This window comes from Bufo gargarizans, chromosome 4, assembly GCF_014858855.1.
Source record: "Bufo gargarizans isolate SCDJY-AF-19 chromosome 4, ASM1485885v1, whole genome shotgun sequence".
Taxonomy (NCBI): domain Eukaryota; kingdom Metazoa; phylum Chordata; class Amphibia; order Anura; family Bufonidae; genus Bufo; species Bufo gargarizans.
Window position 1 is genome coordinate 421,024,785 of NC_058083.1, and position 22,591 is coordinate 421,047,375.

A 22,591-nucleotide genomic window follows, 5' to 3' on the forward strand; every position below is an offset into this window, starting at 1 on the left:
ATTACTATCGGAGCGATGGGAGGAGACATCAGCTTTACTAGTGGGCTTTCCTTCTCCTGCGCTGCGATTGGACAGCGCTACAGCCAGGGAGAAGGAACGCCCACTAGTAAAGCTGATATCTCCTCCCATCGCTCCAATAGTAATCAGCAGCATGTGGAGCAGGAGAGGAGACAGTAATGGGGCACTGCGGGCGAACGGAGCGGCACCCAGGACTAATGGTGAGTGCTGAGACATCGCTGGGTGCCGCTCTGTGTAGCCTAATAGTGAAAGTCTGGAGTCCCATATAAAGTAGTCAGTCTTTAACATAATACAGGAGGCGGGTGCCAGCAGCAGAATCGCATTGCCGGCACCCTGCCCCTGACAGGGAGCTGCGATCAGCGGCAGTTAACCCGTCAGGTGCGGCGCCTAAGGGGTTAACTGCCGCTGATCTGCCAGTACCCGCCTCCTGTATAAAGGGGTAATTATCATTGGTGGTGCAGTGTGCCCCCCCTCAACCCCCCATCCCATTAAAATCATTGGTGGCACAGTGCGCCGGCCCCTCTCAACCCCCCAGTATTAAAATAATTGGTGGCAGTGGGCACAGGGTCCTCTCCCCTCCCCCTCATTGGTGGTGCAGTGGCGGCTTCTGATCGGAGCCCCAGCTGTGTAAGCCTGGGGCTCCGATCGGTTACCATGGCAGCCAGGACGCTACAGAAGCCCTGGTTGCCATGGTAACATCCCTGATGCTGTGTGCACAAAGCACAGAGCAGCAGGGACAGTGTGGGGGGAAATAGTTATTAAATAAAAAGTGTAAAAAAAAAAAAAGTTAAAAAAACCCCCACCAAAATATGAAGTATAAATCACCCCCTTTTCCCAATTTCACATATAAAATATATAAATAATAAACATATTACATATCGCCACGTCAGAAAAGTCCAAACTATTAAAATATAAAAAAAATTTAGGTGGTGAATGCCGGAACAGAAAAAAAATAAAAACTGCGTGATTCGCCATTTTTAAAAATGCGGAATGCACGTGGCTTTTTTTTTTTTTTTTTTTTGCGTGGTATCGAATGGTATCGAGTATCGCAATACTTTTTCATGGTATCGAAACCGAATAAAAAAAATTGGTATTGCAACAACTCTAGTGGCTACAAACCAAACCTGCTCACTTGACCCATGAGACTTTAAGCACCTTTATGGCAGAGGTTACAGCTATTATGAATGCCAGGCCTATAGTTCCTGTGTCCTCAGACCCAGATACACCTATGGTCCTTACCCCAGCAATGTTGTTGACTCAAAAGGTGAACTCTTTGTCTGCTTTATCTGGAACCATAAGTACAACACAAGTTCATGCGAAACAATGGAAGCAAGTACAATGCTTGGCAGACACCTTTTGGAAAAGATGGAAGAGAGAGTATCTGTCAAATCTGCAACACTGTAGGAAATGGACTGAGGATTGGCCAAATTTAAAAGTGGGTGATGTTGTTCTGTTGAAGGAGAGCCAAGAGAGCAGGAACGAGTGGCCCGTAGGACTTATTGTCAATGCTCTACCTAGCAGGGATGGCAAGGTTAGAAAGGTGGAGGTCAAGATTGTAAAAAATGAGACCGCCAGAATTTATCTCAGACCTATAACTGACATTATAGTTTTGATCTCAGACTAGCTAGGATTCCATTTTCCTGTTTATATGTTGTTTTTTCTGCATAGCAGTCGTTATTTAGGTAGTGACATAATAAACGATGCCAGACAGGGAGTGTTCTGCCCATTTAGTTCATGGTAAATGTGTGCAATGTGCTGTTACAGATTATACTGCATTGTTAGTTTGACGTTTCTGCCATCTAGTGGTCAGAGTTAGGTATTATTTTACCAGAGCTTGACAGGAAGTGTATTTTTCTCAGAGTGAGAGGCAGTAACCTTTAACCTGGAACTGTATTTCCTCCATTTGATGACTGCTCCTGGATCTTGCAGGCTGCATGCAGAGGAGATCTTGATCTATTCCTGGACTAATGATGGAATTGTTGTGAGTACTCTCACTGATGGAGCGAGGCTGCTGTATTATGTTTTATGTACTGACACACATGTTTTGTTGTATGCTTATGTTATAGTTTTACAAAGTTATTCAGAAAAAAAGAGCACATACAGTCAGATGTGATGTCTCACGTTTCTTGACTTTTGAATTATTGTTAAGCTGTCTGACTAGTGTTATACAACAGTCAATAAAGCGAAGCAGAACAGTAACACATACCCATACTCCTATCTCAAGTCGTAATGGCAAAACCGTTTAAAGGGATTCTGTCACCTCGTTTTCGGTTATAGAGATGCTGCTAGCATGTCCGCAATATACCAGTCCTATAGGGCTGTGTCCTTTTATTGTGTTAAAAAAATGATTTTAGAGAATATGTAAATGAGCCTGGTAAGGAGCCCAAGGGGCTGTACTAACCTTCCTGTTGCCCAGCCACGCCCCCCTGTGTAGGAGCCCAGCACCGCCTATGTCCTCCGAATCTCCTCCTTGCTCACAGTTAGCCGTAATCTCGCGATGCGCAAGCTCGTATAGTGTTCCTTCCCTGTGCTGGCATCAGCCCCAGGAAAGGAACTGCGCATGAGCGAGTTCGCATATTGCGAAATAGCGGCGGGTGTTTTTTTTTTTGTTTTGTTTTTTACACATTATGGGGGGCACTATAGGGGAGAACGATAGGGGAGAACGTGGCACTAGGGGGCATCTGGTAGCACTATAGGGGCATTATTTGGGAGGGCCCCATGGGGGAGAGGAGCACTATGGGGGCTCTAAAGGGGATTTTTTTTTACACCTTATGGGGAGCACTATAGGGGCATTATTTGGGGGCACTATGGGGAAGTGGGGGTTCTAAAGGGGCCATTTTTTTTATTGGCACATGGGGGCATTATGGCATCTGGTGGCACTAAGGGGGAATTTTTTACTGGCACATTATGGGAGGGCGGCACTATGGAGGAGTGGAGCACTATTGGGGCATATGGTGGCACTTTGAAGCGGCATTTTTCACTGGCACATTATGGGGCGGCACCATGGGGGAGAGGAGCACTGGGGGGTCTAAAGGGGCTTTTTTTTTTTTATTGACACATTATGGGGCACTATGGGGCATCTGGTGGCACTATAGGGGTATTATTTGGGGGCACTAAGGGGAAGTGGGAGCTCTAAAGGGGCCTTTATTCTTATTGCCACATTATGGGGGCATTATGGCATCTGGTGGCACTAAGGGGGCATTTTTTTACTGGCACATTATGGTAGGCACTATGGGGGAGAGGAGCACTATTGGGGCATATGGTGGCACTTAGAAGGGGAATTTTTTACTGGCATATTATGGGGGACACTATGGGGAAGGGGGAGAGGAGTACTATGAGGGCATTTACTGGGGCACTATATAGGGGTATTTTATACTGGCATACATTATGGGGACATTAGCTCAACAGCGGGCACTAAGCGGGGGTATTTCATGTACTGTCATATTGTAGGGAGAATTATTAGTACTAGGAGGTATTATGCGGAGCTTTGCTAATACTAGGGGGCTATGAGGAACATGATTACTAGTATGGGCACTATAGGGGCATTATTACTACCAAGTGTGCTCTGGCAGAGAATTATTTCTACTTTGGGGGGCACCCTGCCACGTTATCAGCTTAGCACAATAATTTTTGGGGGACATTATCCTTATACTATTAGTGTCTGGGCGCAGTTATTTTTTTTAGAGCACTGGGTGCCAATAATTGTTGAAGGGGGCACTATCTGTGTGGTAGTAGTATTTCCAGGGGGACTGTTTCTGCAGTATAGTATTGCGGGCACAGTATTGGGGCACTATCTGTGTGGTAGTAGTATTTCCAGGGGGACTGTTTCTGCAGTCTAGTATTGGGGGCACAGCAGGCACAGTATTGGGGCACCATCTGTGTGGTAGCAGTATTTCCAGGGGGACTGTTTCTGCAGTATAGTATTGGGGGCACAGTATTGGGGGTGGCAGAAATGGGTGTTCAGAAGATGATGGAAATGTGGGAAACTAATGTCTGTTTGTTAATCTCTGCAGAGACGGGAGATGGCTGAAAAATCATCATGGCGGTCTGGTCTAAATGGAGAAGATGAGGAAAGAGAACGTCTACAACAAAGGTGGCATCACTCGGATGTAAGAGGTATGGGGCGCTATGTAGTAGAGGAGATGCTCCGGCTCCTCCTCCTGCCATTTGCAGAAGGAGGATTCAGAGCTGGGTGAGGACAGCCAAAGGGGGCAGCAGGCCGCGGGTGGCAGATGGTGGGGGGGAACCACAAGCCCTGAGCAGGATCTGGTGAGGGAGGAGAGCGGAGGAGCTTCCTGGCTGTAGCCGGCTTTCTATTGTATGATGTGAAGCAGGCAGTGCAGCCAGGACAGACCTCCCCCTCTCTCCGTATGATGTGTAGACTATAGAATGTCAGCTGTACAGTGTTTGTTAGGAGTGGCCTATTATATGTAGGAGGGGCTTTTAATAATGGGCGGGGCCATAAAATTGCGGCACACTTCGCATTGTTATTTTCCTACAGGGCTTTTAGAATCGCCAAGTAAAAGAATCAGCGCAACACAATACACCCCGTCCCTGCAGTTTTAAATATAAAGGGGGGCTTTGAAAAATTGAATTAGCACAGCGCACTACACATGCCACTTTTTTTGCCTTTCGGACCCCCCTAGACAATTTCTGGGTGCTCCCCTGCTCAGGATACAATATTTTCAATATGCAATGGTCTATTCTGATCCATCGTAAGTTGAAACTAGACACAACATACAATGTCTTAGACTCAGATCCAACCAATCAATATGGCCATTTCACTGGTAAAATACCTTAACTGGTTGTCTAGTAGACCCTCTGTGGTACTAAATGTACTGTACTGCCCCCTGTCTATGCCGGGATGAACTGCTCCTTTGGGCAGAAGTTGAGTGGCGACTTCATTTTATTCCTCTGGCACATCTACGCACTATGCAAGACCATGAAGAATCTCCTGTCCACACCATAGACAATTGTTTACAGCTTTCAGTATCTATTCCTGTCTGTTTAGGGACTTGGTTATCTGCTCATTTCTTATCCTGGGCTGACATTATGGGCTTTGGAACCAATTACTGGTTTTCTATAGAGTTATAGACAACTTACAATGGTTGTCCCAGAACCAATTAATATTGTAATTTGAGGAAGTTCTGTATTGGGCTGGTTTCAACCGAGATATGCCCATTATGTAGAAGTATCCAGTCACAAATGGGGTGTGTCATCGGGTGACAGGATGTCAAAAGAAAGAACTGAAACGGCTCATAAAAATCCCATTTTATACTAAAATTTATAAGAAGTAATGGCATTATACAAAGTTCAACTGCTGAACTCATATGAACATGGTTCCATCATCCACATGTGCACCAGTGTACCACAGAATAAAAGGGGTTGTCCAGCTTTTCTAAATCAATGACCTATCCTCAGGGTCTGACAACCGTAACCCCTGCCGATCAGCTGTTCTGTGCAGCTCATTCGCTGCTGGAGCTACAAAGCACCGTCAACGCTCTAGTGGACAATGCTAGCAACTGCAGCGCTGCTCCCACTGACTTCCGCAATGGGACTACTCAGAATAGGTGTTCTGTGGGGTGTTGCCGATCATTCTGAGGACAGGCCACTGCATAAAAAGGTTTGCAAACCCCTTTAACACTCGTTTTTGCAACCCACAAACGTTAAAAGGGTTGGCCAATGTGTTTGTGAGATGATTATAGGGCACTTACTAATATAGCCTTTGTAGAAATTCTGCACCATTTTCTACATTTCATAAAGTATCCCCCCTTGTTTGCCAAGTCTTTTGTGCTGTCCACAGCGAGGTCCTGTCCATAAAATGGCTGCTGATGGAGGGTCATGTGACCAGGCAAATCACCCCCATGTGAGGTCTCCTCCATTCTAACACACTGCTCCTGCCGCCTGCGCTTGTTCTGTTGGGAGTTTAGTGCAGCAGTGTGTTTGAATAGAGGAGACATCACATGGAGGTGATTTGCCTGGTCACATGACTCTCCGTCAGCAGCCATTTTATGGACAGGACCTCGCTGTGGACAGCATAAAAGACACAAAACCTTTGCTATGTCCCTATGATGAATCCTGCACAACTGCTTTACCTAAAAAAAATCTCGGTTATCAATTCTCTAGGGTTCATTCACGCGTCAATATTTTGTAATCCGCATTCGTTTCGCAAATTTGCGGAACGGAATGCGGACCTATTAATTTCATTGGCCCCACAATAAATGCAGACAGCACCCAGTGTGTTACGCATACGTTGTTCCGTTCCGATATGTGGATCTGCGAAAAATAAATAAAAAATGCTTGCAAAATGCGGTCCTTGGTCCCATTGTAGTCAACTGGTCCGCAAAAATGTGGATGACATGCGGAATGCATCAATATGTCATCCACAATTGCAGATCCGTTTCCAGGCAATAGAAAGATTTATTTTTTTTATACCCTACCAACATATATTCCTACTTTTTTATTTATTTTTTTGGCCAGAAAAACAGAATGGATGCGGATGTACAATTTGTAAAAACTGAAAGGTTTTTGTGGAAGCACGGAACCGCAAAAAACGGAACGAAAATCTGGAAAAGAAAAATACTGGCGTGTGAATGTGAAACAGCAGAGGTTTGGGAAAAGATGCATCAGACATGGTGGATGCTTGATCCTTTGTTCTCAAGGGAGAAAAGTCACCACCAGAGGTATCTGACAGCCAGTTCGCAGTGTTTGCCAACGAACACATACGGACTGCCATCTTAACTCACAAGTCCGGCGAGGCACAGGTAAGCCCTTACCTGTATCGGGAGCCGGTCTGAAACAAATGCGGTCACCGGGAGCAGGCAGTTCCAAGAAAAGCCGCCGGGGACCTTCATCGGGCTGTTCTCGGAACTGCTTGCTCCCGGTGACTGCATTTGTTTCAGACCGGCTCCCGATATAGGCACAGGTGAGGGCTTACCTGTGCCTCGCCGGACTTGTGAGTTAAGATGGCAGCCATAACTGCTGACAGCGTCTTACACTCCCATAATAAACACATGCATGCTGGGCTGAGCCAAGTGTGCATGTAAAGACTAGCATTTGGCAGGAATATGGGCACCTTAACACACAATACTAGATTTAAATCTCTGGAGCTGGAAGCACTAAATACTAAGACTGATCAAATGGTAAATGTAACAGAGAATTGGTCAGGAATTTTAAGCAGAGGTGGCTGAATATGGTACAACCCTAAATGAACCATTACAACATCACATGCGCAGAAGTGATGGATGGAGGCTACTGCAAAGATTATACCGGATTTAAAACCCGGGCGGCCTGGTGCCCGTTCCCAAAGTGCCATTGGACACAGGCTTTCCGCGTCTACTGAGAAATATGGCCCTGCTCTAACCAATATTACCAAGAGTGCGGTTCCTTTCTGTACATTTAGACTAACCTTTGGCACCTGATGAGGATTTTGCTATCCACACATTTCCTTTTCCACTCTCCTTCCTTCCGTTAAAGGATTCTAGAAACTCTTCACGCTCGTCTGTACGGGTGCTGTTGATTAGATCTTGGAGCCCGTTCCTTCCTTTTGCCACAGGAGACTTCTGATTGGTTGGGTAAATGACATAAGATTCTGGGAACCACGTGCAGGACTCCGAAAGCTCAGGACTCGTTTTAATTAATCTGTAAAATAAAATGATTAAAACTGTAACCAAAATATACAAAATTCATAAATTCACTAATATGACCTAAATATAATGCATACCAAAGCAGACATATATACAGCAACACAGACCACCACACCAAGGCCAGTAAAATGCCAAACCATTGAAATAACGTTAAGGCCTCAAACACACGACTATATTTCATCCACGTTCTATCAGCAAAAGCACACACAGCAGACAGCACACTGCCCCATTCATTTCTATGGATGCACACATCAGAGTTTTATGTGGATCTGTGTAGCCTTTCCGCAGTTTCTAGAACATGAATGTACTGTGGACAAGAATAGCCTTTCTATTAACGGGGAAAAAAATATGGGGTGCACACAGAAGGAGTTTGTATTTAGCAGATCCGTTTACAGCTAGAAATATGGGCATGGCCGTGTGCATGAGGCCTTAAGGGGGTTGTGCATGTTTAAGGGGGGAGGTCCTGTGCGCTCCACTCTGATCCCTGGATGTAAACTTCCAGTTTGACGCTGCTGCAGCCAGTTGCTAGCCACAATGGTGACCTGCTCCTTTTGTGTCATGACAAATGGTCAGGTCACACAATCCCTGCAACCAATTTGGGGGAAATGCCTATTAATATAGCCTTTTTAGATATTTTGTGCTTATTGACAAGCCATGTTCCCTTCTTAAGCAAAGTTTCTGTGCTGTCTACATAGAGGTCCTGTCCATAAGATGGCCGCTGATTGATGGTCATGCGACCAGATACATCACACAGCCTTCTCCATTCTAACACACTGCAGCGGCATGAAACTCCCAACAGTGAATGTGCAGATGGCAGGTGCTGAAAAAATAGTGACCCTAATTGACATAATTTGAGTAATTTATCAAACTGGTGTAAAGTAGAACTGGATTTCCAAAAGAGCTGTCAAATATGAAAGGTGGAATCTGATTGGCTGCTATGGGCAACTAAGCCAGTTCTACTTTACACCAGTTTGATAAATTACCCCAAATGTCCCTATAGTGTCCACAGAAGCTATAATGTCCCCTAGAGTGCCCCCAGTAATAGTAACATCCTATATTGTGCTCCAGGCAATAATCCATGTATAGTGTCCCCAGAAATAATATAATTGCCCCTACAGTGCCTCCCCAATAGCAATTTCCCCCACGCTGCCCCCATATCGCAATTTCCCCCACACTGCCCCCACACAGTAATTTGCCCCACACAGTAATTTCCCCCACACTGCCCATATAGTAATTCCCCCCCCCCCCACGTCCTCCTGTGTGCACCCCCCTCATGTCCCCCAAAGTTGGCACATAAAATAAAAAAAATACAAAATACAAAAAAAAAAACTAAAAGCTAAATACTCACCTGCGCTTGCTCGCTGAGTCCCGACACTGTGCTGCTGAGTCCCGACACAGGCGCGCGCGATGACGTTATCACGTGCGCCTGCGCGAGGATTTCACTACCTTATAGGCTTCAGGCCTACTAGTCCTGAAGCCTATGGCGGTGATCTGCGGCGGGATAGGGAAATATGCGCTCAGCTCCTGTGCCCTGCAATGAGCGCTTCCATTTGTATTGATGGAAGCGCTCATTACTTCTGGGCCTGCTGGCACCACCGTGAGAGCCGGCACCCGGGGTGGACCGCCCCCCGCCCGGGCATGTCACTGTGTCCGGGTTCAATTAATTGGGTTTTCAGTTTTATGGGAGTTATTTTGATAAAAGCCTTTCAATGGGGTTTTCCTTATCTTGCTTTTATTTTGAGCCGTTTGACATTTATTTATTGGGTTGTACAGTTGTTGGTTCCACAGGGCGGTTTATTATACTACTTGGATGATTTTTTTGTTTGTTGGTTATTGTAATTCTAGTTTGTGTTCAGAGTTGTTGTTAAAATTTTTGAAAGTTTGTGAGTTGTTTGACATCCCAGTTGCAGATGAAAAGACTGAGTTTTTGGGGATGGTTATTGGTACGGTTAAAATGGAATTTCTAAGTTTTGTTGGTTTCTTAAATAAGGAAAGAAAAATGCACGTTGAAGGAGTTGCAATCCTTGCTAGGTACGTTGAACTTTGCTTGCAGGATCATTCCAGTGGGAAGTGTCTTTTCCAAACGGCTGTACTTTTCTACTAGAGGTCTGAAATCTCCTAGTTCGCATATTAGGTTAGTTAAAAGTTTCAAAGATGATATGGCGATTTGGTTACAATTTTTTGAGAATCACAATGGAGCCTGTTGTTGGCAGGAGGAGTTCGTGGAGGCTGATGCCTTGGGTTTATTTAAAGACGCGGTAGGGAGTTGTGGTGCTTTTTGGGATGGTAAACGGTCAGCAGAAGCTTGGCCAGTTTCATGGATTAATAATGGATTGACTGGTAACATTGTTCTTCTAGAATTTTTTCCTGTGCTGGTGTCAGTTGTTTTATGGGGTAGGTTTTTTAAATACAGAAGGATTTTGATCAACACAGATAACAAAGGTGTCTTATTCGCAATTAATACGCTTTCGTCTAAGGCTACTTTCACACTCGCGTTTTGTGCGGATCAGTCATGGACGTAACCGTTCAGATAATACAACCGTCTGCATCCGTTTGTATTGTCTTTAACATAGCCAAGACACCATTGAAAGTCAATGAGGGATGGATCAGTTTTCTATTGTGCCAGATTGGGTCAGTGAAAACGGATCCATTCCCATTGACTTACATTGTGTGCCAGGACGGATCCGTTTGGCTCAGTTTCATCAGACGGAATGGAGACGGAACAAAGCCAAACTAATGCATTTTGAGCAGATCTTTTTCAATTCAGAATGCAAACTGATCCGTTTTGGACCGCTTTTGAGAGCCCTGAATGGATCTCACAAACGGAAAGCCAAAACACGAGTATGAAATAGTGGTTAAGTTATTGAGGCATTTTGTTTTATGTTGTATGAAACGTAATATTTGGGTTAAGGCAAGATATGTTCAAGGTAAATTTAATTTCTTAGCGGATTCTTTATCTCGTTTTCAGTTGTCAGCTTATTTTCCTATTAAGCAGATGTTAAAGGGATACTCTAAGAGGTTTTCTGAATTCGATACCAGGAGACCGATATCTGTTAAGCTGTTGGGAAGTCTATATGAGATTCTGTCTGTGGTGTGTGTGGATTCATTCAAAGTATTACTTTTTCATACTAGTTTTGTTCTAGCATTTTTATTTTTTTTGCAGCTTTAAAGGGAGTCTGTCACCTCCATAGGGCCATATACAGTGCTTACATGGCTCTGCAGCACACCTATACAGGATTGTAACGGTACCTTTGTCCTTGTCTTTAGACTTGCACCAGCAGGAAAAACTGAGTTTAATTCATATGCAAATGACCAGGTGCCCAGGCTGCTCTGCCTTCTTTTCACTTTACTCCTCCCCAGCCTCTGCCTTTGCCCGCCCTCCAAGTCTCTTGCCTCATCGATAGGTCCGGACTTGAGGGCGGGCAAAGGCAGAAGCTGGGGAGGAGTAAAGTGAAAAGAAGGCAGAGCAGCCTGGGCACCTACACACTGAACGCCGCCCCTGGGCACTTGCGAGTGCTCATTTGCATATGAATTAAACTTCGTTTTTCCTGCTGGTGCAAGTCTAAAGACAAAGACAAAGGTACCGTTACAATCCTGTATAGGTGTGCTACAGAGCCATGTACGCACTGTATATGGCCCTATGGAGGTGACAGACTCCCTTTAAGGATTGGGGAGTTAGTTTCGGCAAGTCGTTCAGTTTGTTCTGGTTTAGATTTTTCAGATGTCTCCTTTAAACGTTGATTTTATTGAAATTTTTCTGAAGTGGTCTAAAACCGATCAATTGGAAGGCTAAATGCTTGGGTTGGTTCTTTACTATGTCCCGTTAATATAGTACGCGGGACTTCCGGTTCCGGCGCCGCCATGTGAGGACGCAGTGCACGGAGCTCCTGCTTACCACCGACCACCGCTTTCATTTTGCAGCGCAGGGCACTGATCTTCGGCCCTAGGAGACGTCCGACTGGCACCGCTTTCGTGGACCGAGGAACTGATGGACAGATATCTCCTCCGGAGCGGGCAGAAGTTTACAGGTGCGCAGATGGCAGCCTCACAGAGCGCGGCAAAAATGGCGGACTCTCAGCCACTGATTTTTCGGGAGGTGGGCTCCCAGAGTTCTCAGGGTGAGGGGTCCCCCCTGGGTGGCTCAGTCCCTTTAGACTATAAACAGCTAGCCATTGAAGTGGCAATGCGGATCATGCCGGATATCCAGAAAACGCTGGAAACGACAATACTGGCCTCTTTTTTAACTCCTTGAGGGAGGAGGTCAATCAAACCAGCATGCAAGTGGGGCCCCTGGAGAAAGAGCTGCGTTCTTTGCAGCAGCAAGCAGGGGACGCTGAATCCATGTTAAAATCCAAACAGCAGTCCCTGGATTATTTGAGATTTAAAGTGGATGACCTGGAAAATAGGTCCCGCCACAACAATCTGAGGTTGGTGGGGCTGCCTGAGTCCGTAACGCAACCAGACCTTTTGGATATATGTGAAAAGGACTTGCCGGAGGCCCTGGGCTTAAAGTTTTTCTGTCGGGTGGAGCGGGCCCACAGGATTGGCCCGGATAGGGGCGCTACTAAGCTCTCTAATAAGGAATCTCCACGAGGGGGGGATGGACGGCCTCGTCAAGTAATTTTTAAATTGCTGGACTTCAATGACAAGGTGGCCCTACTTCGCAGTTTTCGCAGGAGAAGGCACCAGATAACTATCAGAGGTCACAAAATCTTATTATTTGAGGACTTTTCGGCTGAGGTGGCGAAGAAGCGCAAGGCCTTCAGCCCAGTCTGTACTGCACTTTACCAAAGGGACATCAGGTTTCAACTTCTTTTCCCTGCGCTTCTAAAGATCCACAGAGCGCGCGGCGAAACTATTACCTTTAGATCCCCTTCTGAAGCAGAGGAGGCCTTGGATGAAATTGTGGATTCCGAGCCGCGAGATGTCCCCTTATCTCCTCAGCGGCCTAATCTGAAGGACTCATTGGGACCAGCTGTTCACCGAGGGAATGACCGCTCGCAATCTGACCTGGATAGGCCCTCCAGAAGGGGGCGCTGATACTCCTCAAGTTGCATTTTTGTTCGGGACTTATTCCTGAGGGATGGTATCTGTTAATGCTGCTCATTTTTCCTAGCTCATGGATATGTGTTTTCTGCTCCATGCGTCATGTTAGGGCCTTCTTTTGGTCAGTCGTACAGTTTGCCATTGTTTAGGCTAGGTATGCAGGGGCTCTGCCATGTTGAAAAAAAGGAAAGTCTATAACTAGATTAAGTGACGACTGATACCATCTAGTCGTAACCTGCTTAGCAGGATATTATTTGCTGCCACACACCTAGGCAGGGTTATTGTTGTATTTCTATTGGTTTTGTTTTTTGTTTTTCCTCTCTCCCTCCCTCCTCTTTCCTTCCCTCTTCCCTTCTCCCTTGGCTTTCTCTGTCCGGGGATCCGGGCACACCAGAGCTGAAATGAAAATCATCTCCTGGAATGTCAAGGGGTTACGCCCCCCACAGAAACGGTCCAAAATTTTGCGCCACCTGAAGCGTCTTCAGCCTGACGTGGTTCTCCTGCAAGAGACGCACCTGGAGGACAAAGATTTCTTTCGTATGAAAAAGTTCTGGGTAGGTTCTGTGTATGGATCCTCGGCCAGAGAACGCAAAGCTGGAGTACTCACATTACTGCATAGAAATTTCTCAGGGAAAATGCTTTCAGAATCTCATGACAGTGAGGGCAGGTGGCATAGGCTTTTAGTTGAGATTGGAGGGATATCTTATAGTATTCATAATGTTTATGCCCCAAATGACAATAACGCCCCCTTTTACGCTCTTCTGGAAAACAGATTGCTTGTAGATGGAACTCACAATAAAATTGTGGGTGGTGATTTTAATTCAGTCGCATCTGTTGTGGAAGACCGGAAGAGGGATGGGGGGTCGGGTGGAGTGCAAAGGCTCTCTGACAAGGTTATACCTCCCCTTCTAACCTCTACAGGATTGTATGATACTTGGCGCTCTCTGCATCCTGATGACAGGGAATACACACATTTTTCGCATGCCCACAATGCATGGTCTCGTATTGACTACCTCTTCCTTCCCTTGCATATGTCATCTAGGGTGGTATCCGCTGAAATTCATGACCTGCTTATTTCTGATCACTCACCTGTCTCCATTTCTATGCAGGATTCTTACCCTAGAGGAACTGATTTTCTGTGGCGCTTTCCTTCTTTTCTGGCCAAAGATGACAACTTTAAAGATACGCTACAAGGTTGGTGGTGGGAGTTTCAGGGTGACAATCCTCGGGGTGCATCAGATGTTTCGAACCATTGGGAGACTGCTAAAGCGGTCCTGAGAGGTCGAATTCTCAGTTATGTTAGTAATTTGCGCAAGGTGGTGGCAAAACAATATCAAGAGGCTAGCGCGGCCCTTAGGCAGGCGTATACTCAATTCCTCAGGGTGGCTACCGCTCAGCACAAGGAGGCTTGGATAGCAGCTAGGAACACCTTCGAGGTATGGGTGGACAAAAGGGAGGAAATGTATAGGTCAGAATTCCAGATGGATCTGTTCAGATTTGGCAATAAGTCAGGCAAAATGCTGGCTAACCTAGCTCGGGGTAGGAGAGCTCCTACGGTCATTACAGCTCTGAAGGGGGAGGGGGGAGTGGTCCAAACCAATCCTAAATTGATAAATGATTTGCTGGGGACATACTATGAGCGTCTCTACAGGGACACTCCAGAGGACCCGGAGAAGGGTGTGCGCTTTCTATCTGGGGTCAAACTGCCGTCCCTGACTGAGGAACAATTGGGATCTCTAAATGCGGAAATAACTGATGAGGAAGTACTCCACATAATACGCTCCTTGCATAATGGAAAGGCGCCAGGCCCTGATGGATTCTCAGGGGAATTCTATAAAGTGCTTCAAGACAATCTTGCCCCCACGTTAACGGAATATTTCAATCACTTACTACACACAGGTAGCTTTCCTGCCCATGTAAATGTTGCCCACATCAAATTGATACTTAAACCTAACAAGGACCCACTAGATCCAGGCTCGTACCGCCCAATCTCACTTATTAACCAGGATTTAAAGATCTTGACGAAAATTTTGGCCGACAGGCTGAGCTTACTAATGCCTGCCCTGGTGGGTCCCTCCCAGGTGGGTTTCATTAAAGGGAGGTCGGGGGTGGCCAATATCAGGGAGGTATTGGCGACTTTGGATTGGGTGCGGCGCCGCCCTCAGCCAGCCTCGGCCCCTATTTTGTTGGCTTTGGATGCGGAAAAAGCCTTTGACTTCTTGCGGGCTGGGGGTGGTGCTCGATAAATTCAGGATTTTCGGGGATATTCGCACTTTTCTGAAGGGTCTTTATTCCAGCCCAGCGGCGCGCATCCATACGGGTGGTTTCCTGTCAGATCTTTCCTCTTCAGAGAGGGACTAGACAGGGTTGTCCGCTTTCCCCCCTCCTCTTTGACCTAGCCATCGAACCACTGGCTAGATTTTTAGAGGACTCTGACTTATACTCTGGTATCACGATTGGTAAGAAGGAGGTCAAATTAGCCCTGTATGCTGACGATCTTCTGATTTTCATGGACGCCCCTCAGTGACACCTAGGCCCCTTAATGGAGTTCCTGAGTTTTTTGGGGTCTTTCTCGGGCTATAAAATAAACTCGACCAAAAGCGAGATTCTGGAGTTACATGCCACTAACCCTCCGCAGATTTGGCAGGACGTGGGTTTCTCTCTCTCTGTGGTTAAAAAGTATGTCACTTACTTAGGGATCAAAATAGGGAAGCTCCCAGGGTCACTATACTCGCTAAATTACCCTCCCCTTATTGCGAAAATAATATCAGAACTACAGAAGTGGCATTCCCTGCCCTTATCTCTGCTAGGAAGATGTCAGCTTATTAAAATGATGAGTTTCTCTAAGTTGCTCTACCCCCTCCAAACGCTTCCGATCCTCTGACGTCACTGCCCTAAACAAAGCGTTTACCACGTTTTTGTGGTCGGGCAGGCGCCCTCGTATCTCTCTCTCGAAGCTTATGCTATGGAAACCAGAAGGAGGGGTGAAATTCCCAAATGTACGGGGTTACAATTTAGCATGTCTTATGCGCCACATATCCGACTGGGTACACGATACCGATCTTTTCTCCAATAGGGAATTAGAACAAAACTTAGTAGCTCCTTGGAACTTGGTTTCGTGTCTTCACTCTAACATGGCCGCGTTGCCTGGGGATATTAAATCCTCGCTTTTATTGAGAGATACGATGGCAGCCTGGAAGGCGATTAGGAAGGCAATGGGTTTGCCTCATGCAATCTCAAAATGGTTACCGCTGTGGGGCCATCCAGAGTCTCCGTCAGGTACTAGTTTGAGACCCCCGGAGCTGTGGGTATCTAGAGGTTTGACCAGGGCGGAGCATCTGATGCACCCGGGGGAAAAGCGCTGGCTGACTCCAAAGGAATTGAAGGAGAGATTCACCCTACCGGACTCCCATTTCCTGCAAATAATGCAGAATTTGGGTTTTTGCTCATGTAGACTGCGTGATCTGTCAAAGGAGGCGGTCTCAAATTCCTTTGACGAGATTCTTAGTTTCTCCCCCCAAACAGTTTCTCTCTCTCTAGGTTGTATAGGGCCCTCTCGGGCAATTTCACGAAAGCCAAAGTGTCTACACTTTTTAGGAAGTGGGAGCTTGTCACCTTGGATGATGAGATTGGGGTGAAAATCCTGGAAGGTTGGAGTAAGGTACGTCAGTGCGTGATCAGTGAGACCTGGCGTGAAACTTTTTTTAGAATGATGCATCGAGCGATCTATGGTTTTAACTTCCCAGTCTCGCCTCAGTTTCCGGACCGCATCACGCATTGTCCAAATTGCAAATTGGCGGCCACGGATTTCTGGCATGGCATATGGACCTGTCCTGAGGTTGTAAAGTTTTGGGCTGCGGTGATTGCGTATGTCAAGACTACCTGGTCGGTGGAATTGCCTGCAGAATCCCAGACCCTGATTTTCCATTATATACGTCCAGAGACCCCGACTAAGATACAGATTATAGTACACTCTGTTTTATTGGTAGCTAAAAGAGTACTGCTCCAGAGATGGCTCACGGATGCCATGCCATACATTCCAGCGGTGGTTTCTGAACTGAGGACTCTATTGGGGTTTGAGAGGATTGAAGCATCTAGACACAAGGAAGGTTCGGCTTCCAAATTCTTCAATAAATGGCGTGCTTTTATTGAGGTGCATCTTAGTCCGACAGAGATTAGGGAATTGGTCAAACCATTTCAGTATACCTCGTGGTATCTTAAAGCATCTCTGGGTAATACCTTGGGACCCCTGGCAGTTTAGTTCTGCCTCCCCCCCCCCCCCCCCCCCTCTGTCTATCCCCTCCCATTTCTTTTCCCTTTTTTCTTCTTTTCTCTATTACTTTTGTTTTCACCTACTCGTTTAGTTAAAACTAAAAATGCAGTCAGATTTGTAAGTGCTGTACTCATGTTCCATGTGATACTGTGTTTGGCTCCCTGGCTTTCCCTGAAGGTCGTGGGGGGAAAGCATGTACAATGTATGTTGTCTAGATACATGACTTTTGTGTTATATTTCTTGTGATTCTGCTTTCAAATAAACAGAATTAAAAAAAAAAATATATATATAGTACGCGATTGGCTTGTGGTGCGACCGACTGTGTCGGGTCCATTTTTGATTCATAAAGATGGCTCTCCTCTCCTTCAATTTTGCTCGGTACTTAAGAAATGTTTGGCTGCTCTTGGGCTTAGCTCTCTTAAAATTTCCTCGCATTCTTTCAGGATTGGAGCAGCAACAGAGGCGGCGAGGTGTGGGCTGGATGAAGCAATTATTAGAAGAATAGGGCGTTGGGACTCGCATAGAGCTAAATTATATGTTAGACCGGATCTGCTATTATCAGACTAAATGATGTTTTATTTTGCAGGAGATCATTTAATTGTTTGGATTATTGGCCATTCTTATGTATGCTGGGCTCAGAAGAGAGCAGAGAAGAGAACCTACACTGAGAATTGATTTGGAGGGCTCTGTTTTAGGCCTTTTCAGATCTGACAATGTGCATTTGTCAGAAATTGGGTTTGACATTTTTAATATTGGTTTGAAATGTGCTATTGAGAAAGGGCTGCAATGCTTGTAGGGGGCCTCACCTTGTTAGGGCGGGGCTTGTGGGATTAATCACAGCTATAGCTGAGTGGATTGTGGTCTTTAATGGTTAATGATTTGGTTTTTAAGGGTTAATTATTCTGATCTATTGATTAATTTAATTATTGGGTAACTCATAATAAAGCATTGCGGCCATTTCTTCCATCAGATAGGTGTCTTGGTCTTTATTTATTTATTATTTAGTTATGCTTAAAGGAGTTCTGCACTTTGTTTTAACTGATGATCTATCCTCTGGAAAGATCATCAGTATCTGATCGAAGTAGGTCCGACACCCCTGCTGATCAGCTGTTTGAGAAGGCAGCAGCGCTCCAGCAGCGCCGCGGCCTTCTCACTGTTTACTGCTGGCCCAGTGACGTCAGGATTAGTATCAACTAGTGTGGGCGGGGCTAAGCTCCATTCAAGTGAACAGAGTTTAGCCGCGCCCACGCTAGTTGATACTAGTAGTGACGTCACTGGGCCAGCGGTAAACAGTGAGAAAGCCACGGCGCTGCTGGAGCACCGCTGCCTTCTCAAACAGCTGATCGGCGGGGGTCCCGGGTGTCAGACCCCTATCAGAAGCTGATGATCTATCCAGAGGATAGATCGTCAGTTAAAACAAAGTGCAGAACCCCTTTAAGTTAAGCCTCGTGGGTGTAATGTGCCTCCATCCAAAGTGCCACATAATTAACCTACAAATACAGTCAACAGTGACCAGACAACGGGCAACCATTACTTGCCATCTCCAGACAGGTCTTTGCACTAATCTTAAGCTGACCATAAATGTCACGACCATTGGCAGCAATCCGTACGGTTTTATAATTGTTGACAATAATTCTTATGTCTATGCTACTATAAAAAGATTCTGATAGAGGAACACTTGGGCTGAATTCACACGTGGCAGATGAAGGGGGTTGCAGAAATCCATGCATATCTTCATGTTCACTTAACAGAGCTACCTGCATTTGAACCCAGAATTGCTCTGGTTTGTGTCCTTGCCCCAACGGTACACATGAATTTTAGGTGCGGCCTGAAGAGCAACATATGCTATGACATGCATTTATTTCTATGTATATGTGCCTGTGTTAAAGGGGTTGTCGCTAGGATATGCCCCCATTGTCTTATAGGTGGGGGTCCCACCTCTGGGACCCGCACCTATATCGATAACTGAGCCCCACGAGTGAAGGAGGGCGCACTGTGCATGTGCAGTGCAGTCCATTCATTTTCTATGGGGCCGGCGAAAATAGCAGAGCGCTGGCTCGGCTATTTCCGTCGGCCCCATAGAAATTAATGGGAGCGGGGGTCGTCCAGCCACCACTAATGCATTGTTATTATCCATATTGCTTCCTTTGTTGACTGGATTAATTTCTCCATCACATTATACGCTACTCATTTCCATGGTTGGGAACATTGGAGCTCATGTAGGCTAGTGCTTTTTCCTATAGTCTCCAAGCACTGCCACCGCTGCTGGATTGTAGGGTGGTCGTAACCATGGAAACTTCCTCTGCATAATAAATGCTATTTGCTGAAGTGGCAAAACCCCTTTGACGGACTTGTCTGGTATTCACCTGCTCCCCACCGCTACAGTCCTGTGCGCTCCTGCGTGTCCATCTTCTGGTCCGCGGCTTGTTTACTTCTGCCTAGGCATAGTCTCTGCTCCACTGCAGCCAACCACTGATGTCACCGCTGAAGCCAGCCAGTTTAGAATTGATGGTGTATCCTCAGCGCTAGGGTTGTCACGATACCAAAATTTTGATTCGATTTCGATACCATAAAAAAGTATTCAATTGGAAAAAGTAGCAGTGACGTCCAGCTTCCCATAAAACATAGATGCTTTATTATTTTGCGGTAAAATCCAGATACAAGATTACATGCGAAATCTACGCGTTCCGGACCCCCTAATCGAGGTCCTTATCATGAGTAAGGACCGCGTTTTGGGGGTCTGAAATGAGTAAATTTCGTATGTAATGTTGTATATGGATTTAACCGCAACAAAATAAAGCATCTATGTTTTATGGGAAGCTGGACATCGCCACAACTTTTTCCAACTGAGTTGTATGACAGCCAAGTCCAGACCGCGTCCGTGCTTCCCAGGATCACACACAGGTGAGCGCTGCATTTGACTTTGAGACTGCATAAAAAAGTATTGCGATACTCGATACCATGTGAAAAAACGTCCATCCCATAATAGATACCTAATATGTTTAATTTTTTATTGTTTATATATTATTATTTGTAAAATTGGGAAAAGGGGAGGGGGGATTTAAAATGTATTTTAACATTTTTTTTTTATTATTAGCTACAACCTGGGATCTTTTACTCCCTTGTCCTATTCACCCTGTTAAACCTCTATTAGGGTGAATAGGATCGTACACTGTCCCTGCTGCAGGGAGCTTACCATGGCAGTTGTGGATGGCTTCAGTAGCGTCTTGGCTGCCATGGTAACCGATTGGAGCCCCCGCGATATCACTGCTGGGGCTCCGATTGGAAGCTTCCACTGTCACTAATAACTATAACAGTGAGGGGGTGGTGCCACCAATGAAGATAATTAACATGATTATAATTCCAAGTTGGGGGAGGCCACTGCACCACCAATGCATACGATTAACCCTTAAATACAAATGTAGGCTGCGTGTGACGGCTGTATGACATACGCAGAACCCGCTTTCAGGGGCGTGGCGAACCGCGTCAATTAACCCCTCAGGGGATAATTGACGGGGATCGCCACGCCCTGTCATAGAGGCTGGGTTCCCGGTATGTGATAGAGCTGGCACCCGCAGCCTACATTTGTCTTTAAGGGTTAATCATATGCATTGGTGACGCAGTCGCCGCCCCCCCCCCCCCCCCCCTCGGAATTATAATCATGTTAACTTCATTGGTGGCAGCTTCACAGCCCCTCCCCTCGCTTTTCATTGGTGGCAGTGGCGGTGACACAGTGGGGAGGGACTCTCCTTCACTGTGCTGCTGATGAGAACATGGTGTGATGAGAGCAGTAGCGCAGCCTGTATCGGAAAATAGTAAATGCCAGTACCGCATTGATCTGGGTACAAAAGTATTGATTGGGTATCCAATATTTGATACCCGGCGCAACCCTACTCAGCTCTGCGGCCTCTACACAGCAAGCGCCGTACTATACATTGTACAGCGGTTCTGCTCTGTATTTCACCCCAGACCCATTCACTTAAATGGGACTCTGCTGTGCTTGGCTATGTGACCGATGAACGTGATGCCACTGCCCTAGGAAGAGGACACGGTTCACCAGAGCCCTGCAGCCTCTTCAAACAGCTGATTGGGGGGACCCCACCGATCAGATACTGATGACCAATCTGGAGGACAGGATATCAATATTAAACTCTCGGCAAACTCCATTAAATAGGAACCTGTTCAGAAAACAACATGCTTCTCATGGAAAGGAGGAAAAGGTGGAATTACTTTAAGCAGTTCACAAAGCAAAACAGAGGCCACTTACTTTACCAAGGAAGCCTTACGACAAAGCTTATCTGCTCCACGATAGTAATTTACCAGCTGCACAATGCCAGGCTCGTGACCTGTAGAACATAGACACAAGATGAGGCAGGTCAGTAGTCATCACCCGATGAGCGCTATTTTTCATGCAGTAAAGTGGTTGTTAGAAAGCACACGCTGAATATTCACATATGGACTGTGGGGATTCACTCTGGTAGTTAGGATAAGCGGGCGCAGTACAGGGGCAAAATACAAGTTCGTAATTTAAACTTCAGTGTTTATTCACACATGGTGCCAAAAACAAAACGTCACTTTTGCACTATTGGTGTTACTTCACACCCAATGGCAAATTAATATAACAAAAAGTTCCCCTGACATACGAGTCTCAGCTCTCCAGCCCAGCACAGGCCTCAGGACCCAGCACAAAGACATGGCTTCTGAGCCCAGGTGCCTATTCAAGGATAGCCAGGTGCCGCCAAAACCCAGACCAGCACTTAAAATCCGGTCCAGTATTTGACCTCACCTGACTGTAAATCAGCCCAGCAGCACATGCTGGGAGGAAAATACCTGTTTTCCCAGACTAAACCTCTCAATGTGTCACAGGACATATAGCTTAATTGTGAAGTGCCCCTCTGCTCTGAGCTGCTTCACAGTCAGATCTCTCTGCTGAGTGACAGCTGAAATGATCTCTTGCTATAGCGGTCCGAGAAGAACAGATGGTTTGTCATCAGTCCAATACAGAGAACTTCACAGTGAAGCTCTTCCTCCAATGCTATTGCAGAAAAGTTCACATTCACACTAATCCTGATGATAAAAGCTCCACAAAAGGTACGATTGTGCTGCTCTCCCCTAACCCTTACCTAGTGCTGTTAGCAGTTTATCATGGTCAGAACTGCTGACAGATTCCCTTTAAAGAGAACCGTTTACCATTTTTTTCTTTATAAAGGTAATATTTCATACTGGAGTCCAGATTCAGTAGATTCCATCTCGCCGGTTTAATTCATGATCCACTCCTCTGTTGCCTCGCTATGCCCCCCGTTTAGTTTTGGCGCCTGATATGCTAATTAATAGAATCGGTATAGGGAGAAGGAGACATAAGCTTTTCTCAGTGGGCATCTCATGAGAACAGGTAGTCTTGTCCCTGGCTGTGACGCGGTCTGCAGCGACTGGACCACATCACAGCAAGGGAGAGGACGAGCTGTTCTCATGAGACTTGGTAAATCTCGCAAGAACAGGTTATGTAATTAAGTACACCAAGTACTATACTCTCTTACATAGCCTGTTCTGGCGAGATTTACCAAATCTCATGAGAACAGCTTGTCTTCTCCTTGGTTCTGCAGCAATC

The 22,591-nt window shown here is 46.0% G+C and overlaps 1 protein-coding gene across 1 annotated transcript in view; it reads right to left on the minus strand.

Moving 5' to 3' along the window:
- The window catches only part of TTL (tubulin tyrosine ligase), a 51,505-nt gene that overhangs the window by 21,493 nt on the left and 7,421 nt on the right, over positions 1–22,591 (minus strand). Inside the window, exons 2-3 of the mRNA XM_044292251.1 lie at positions 21,251–21,329; positions 7,427–7,659 (exon numbers count right to left, since the gene is read on the minus strand). Coding sequence (XP_044148186.1) covers positions 7,427–7,659; positions 21,251–21,329 — 312 coding nt within the window. The remainder of the gene's footprint in view (positions 1–7,426; positions 7,660–21,250; positions 21,330–22,591) is intronic.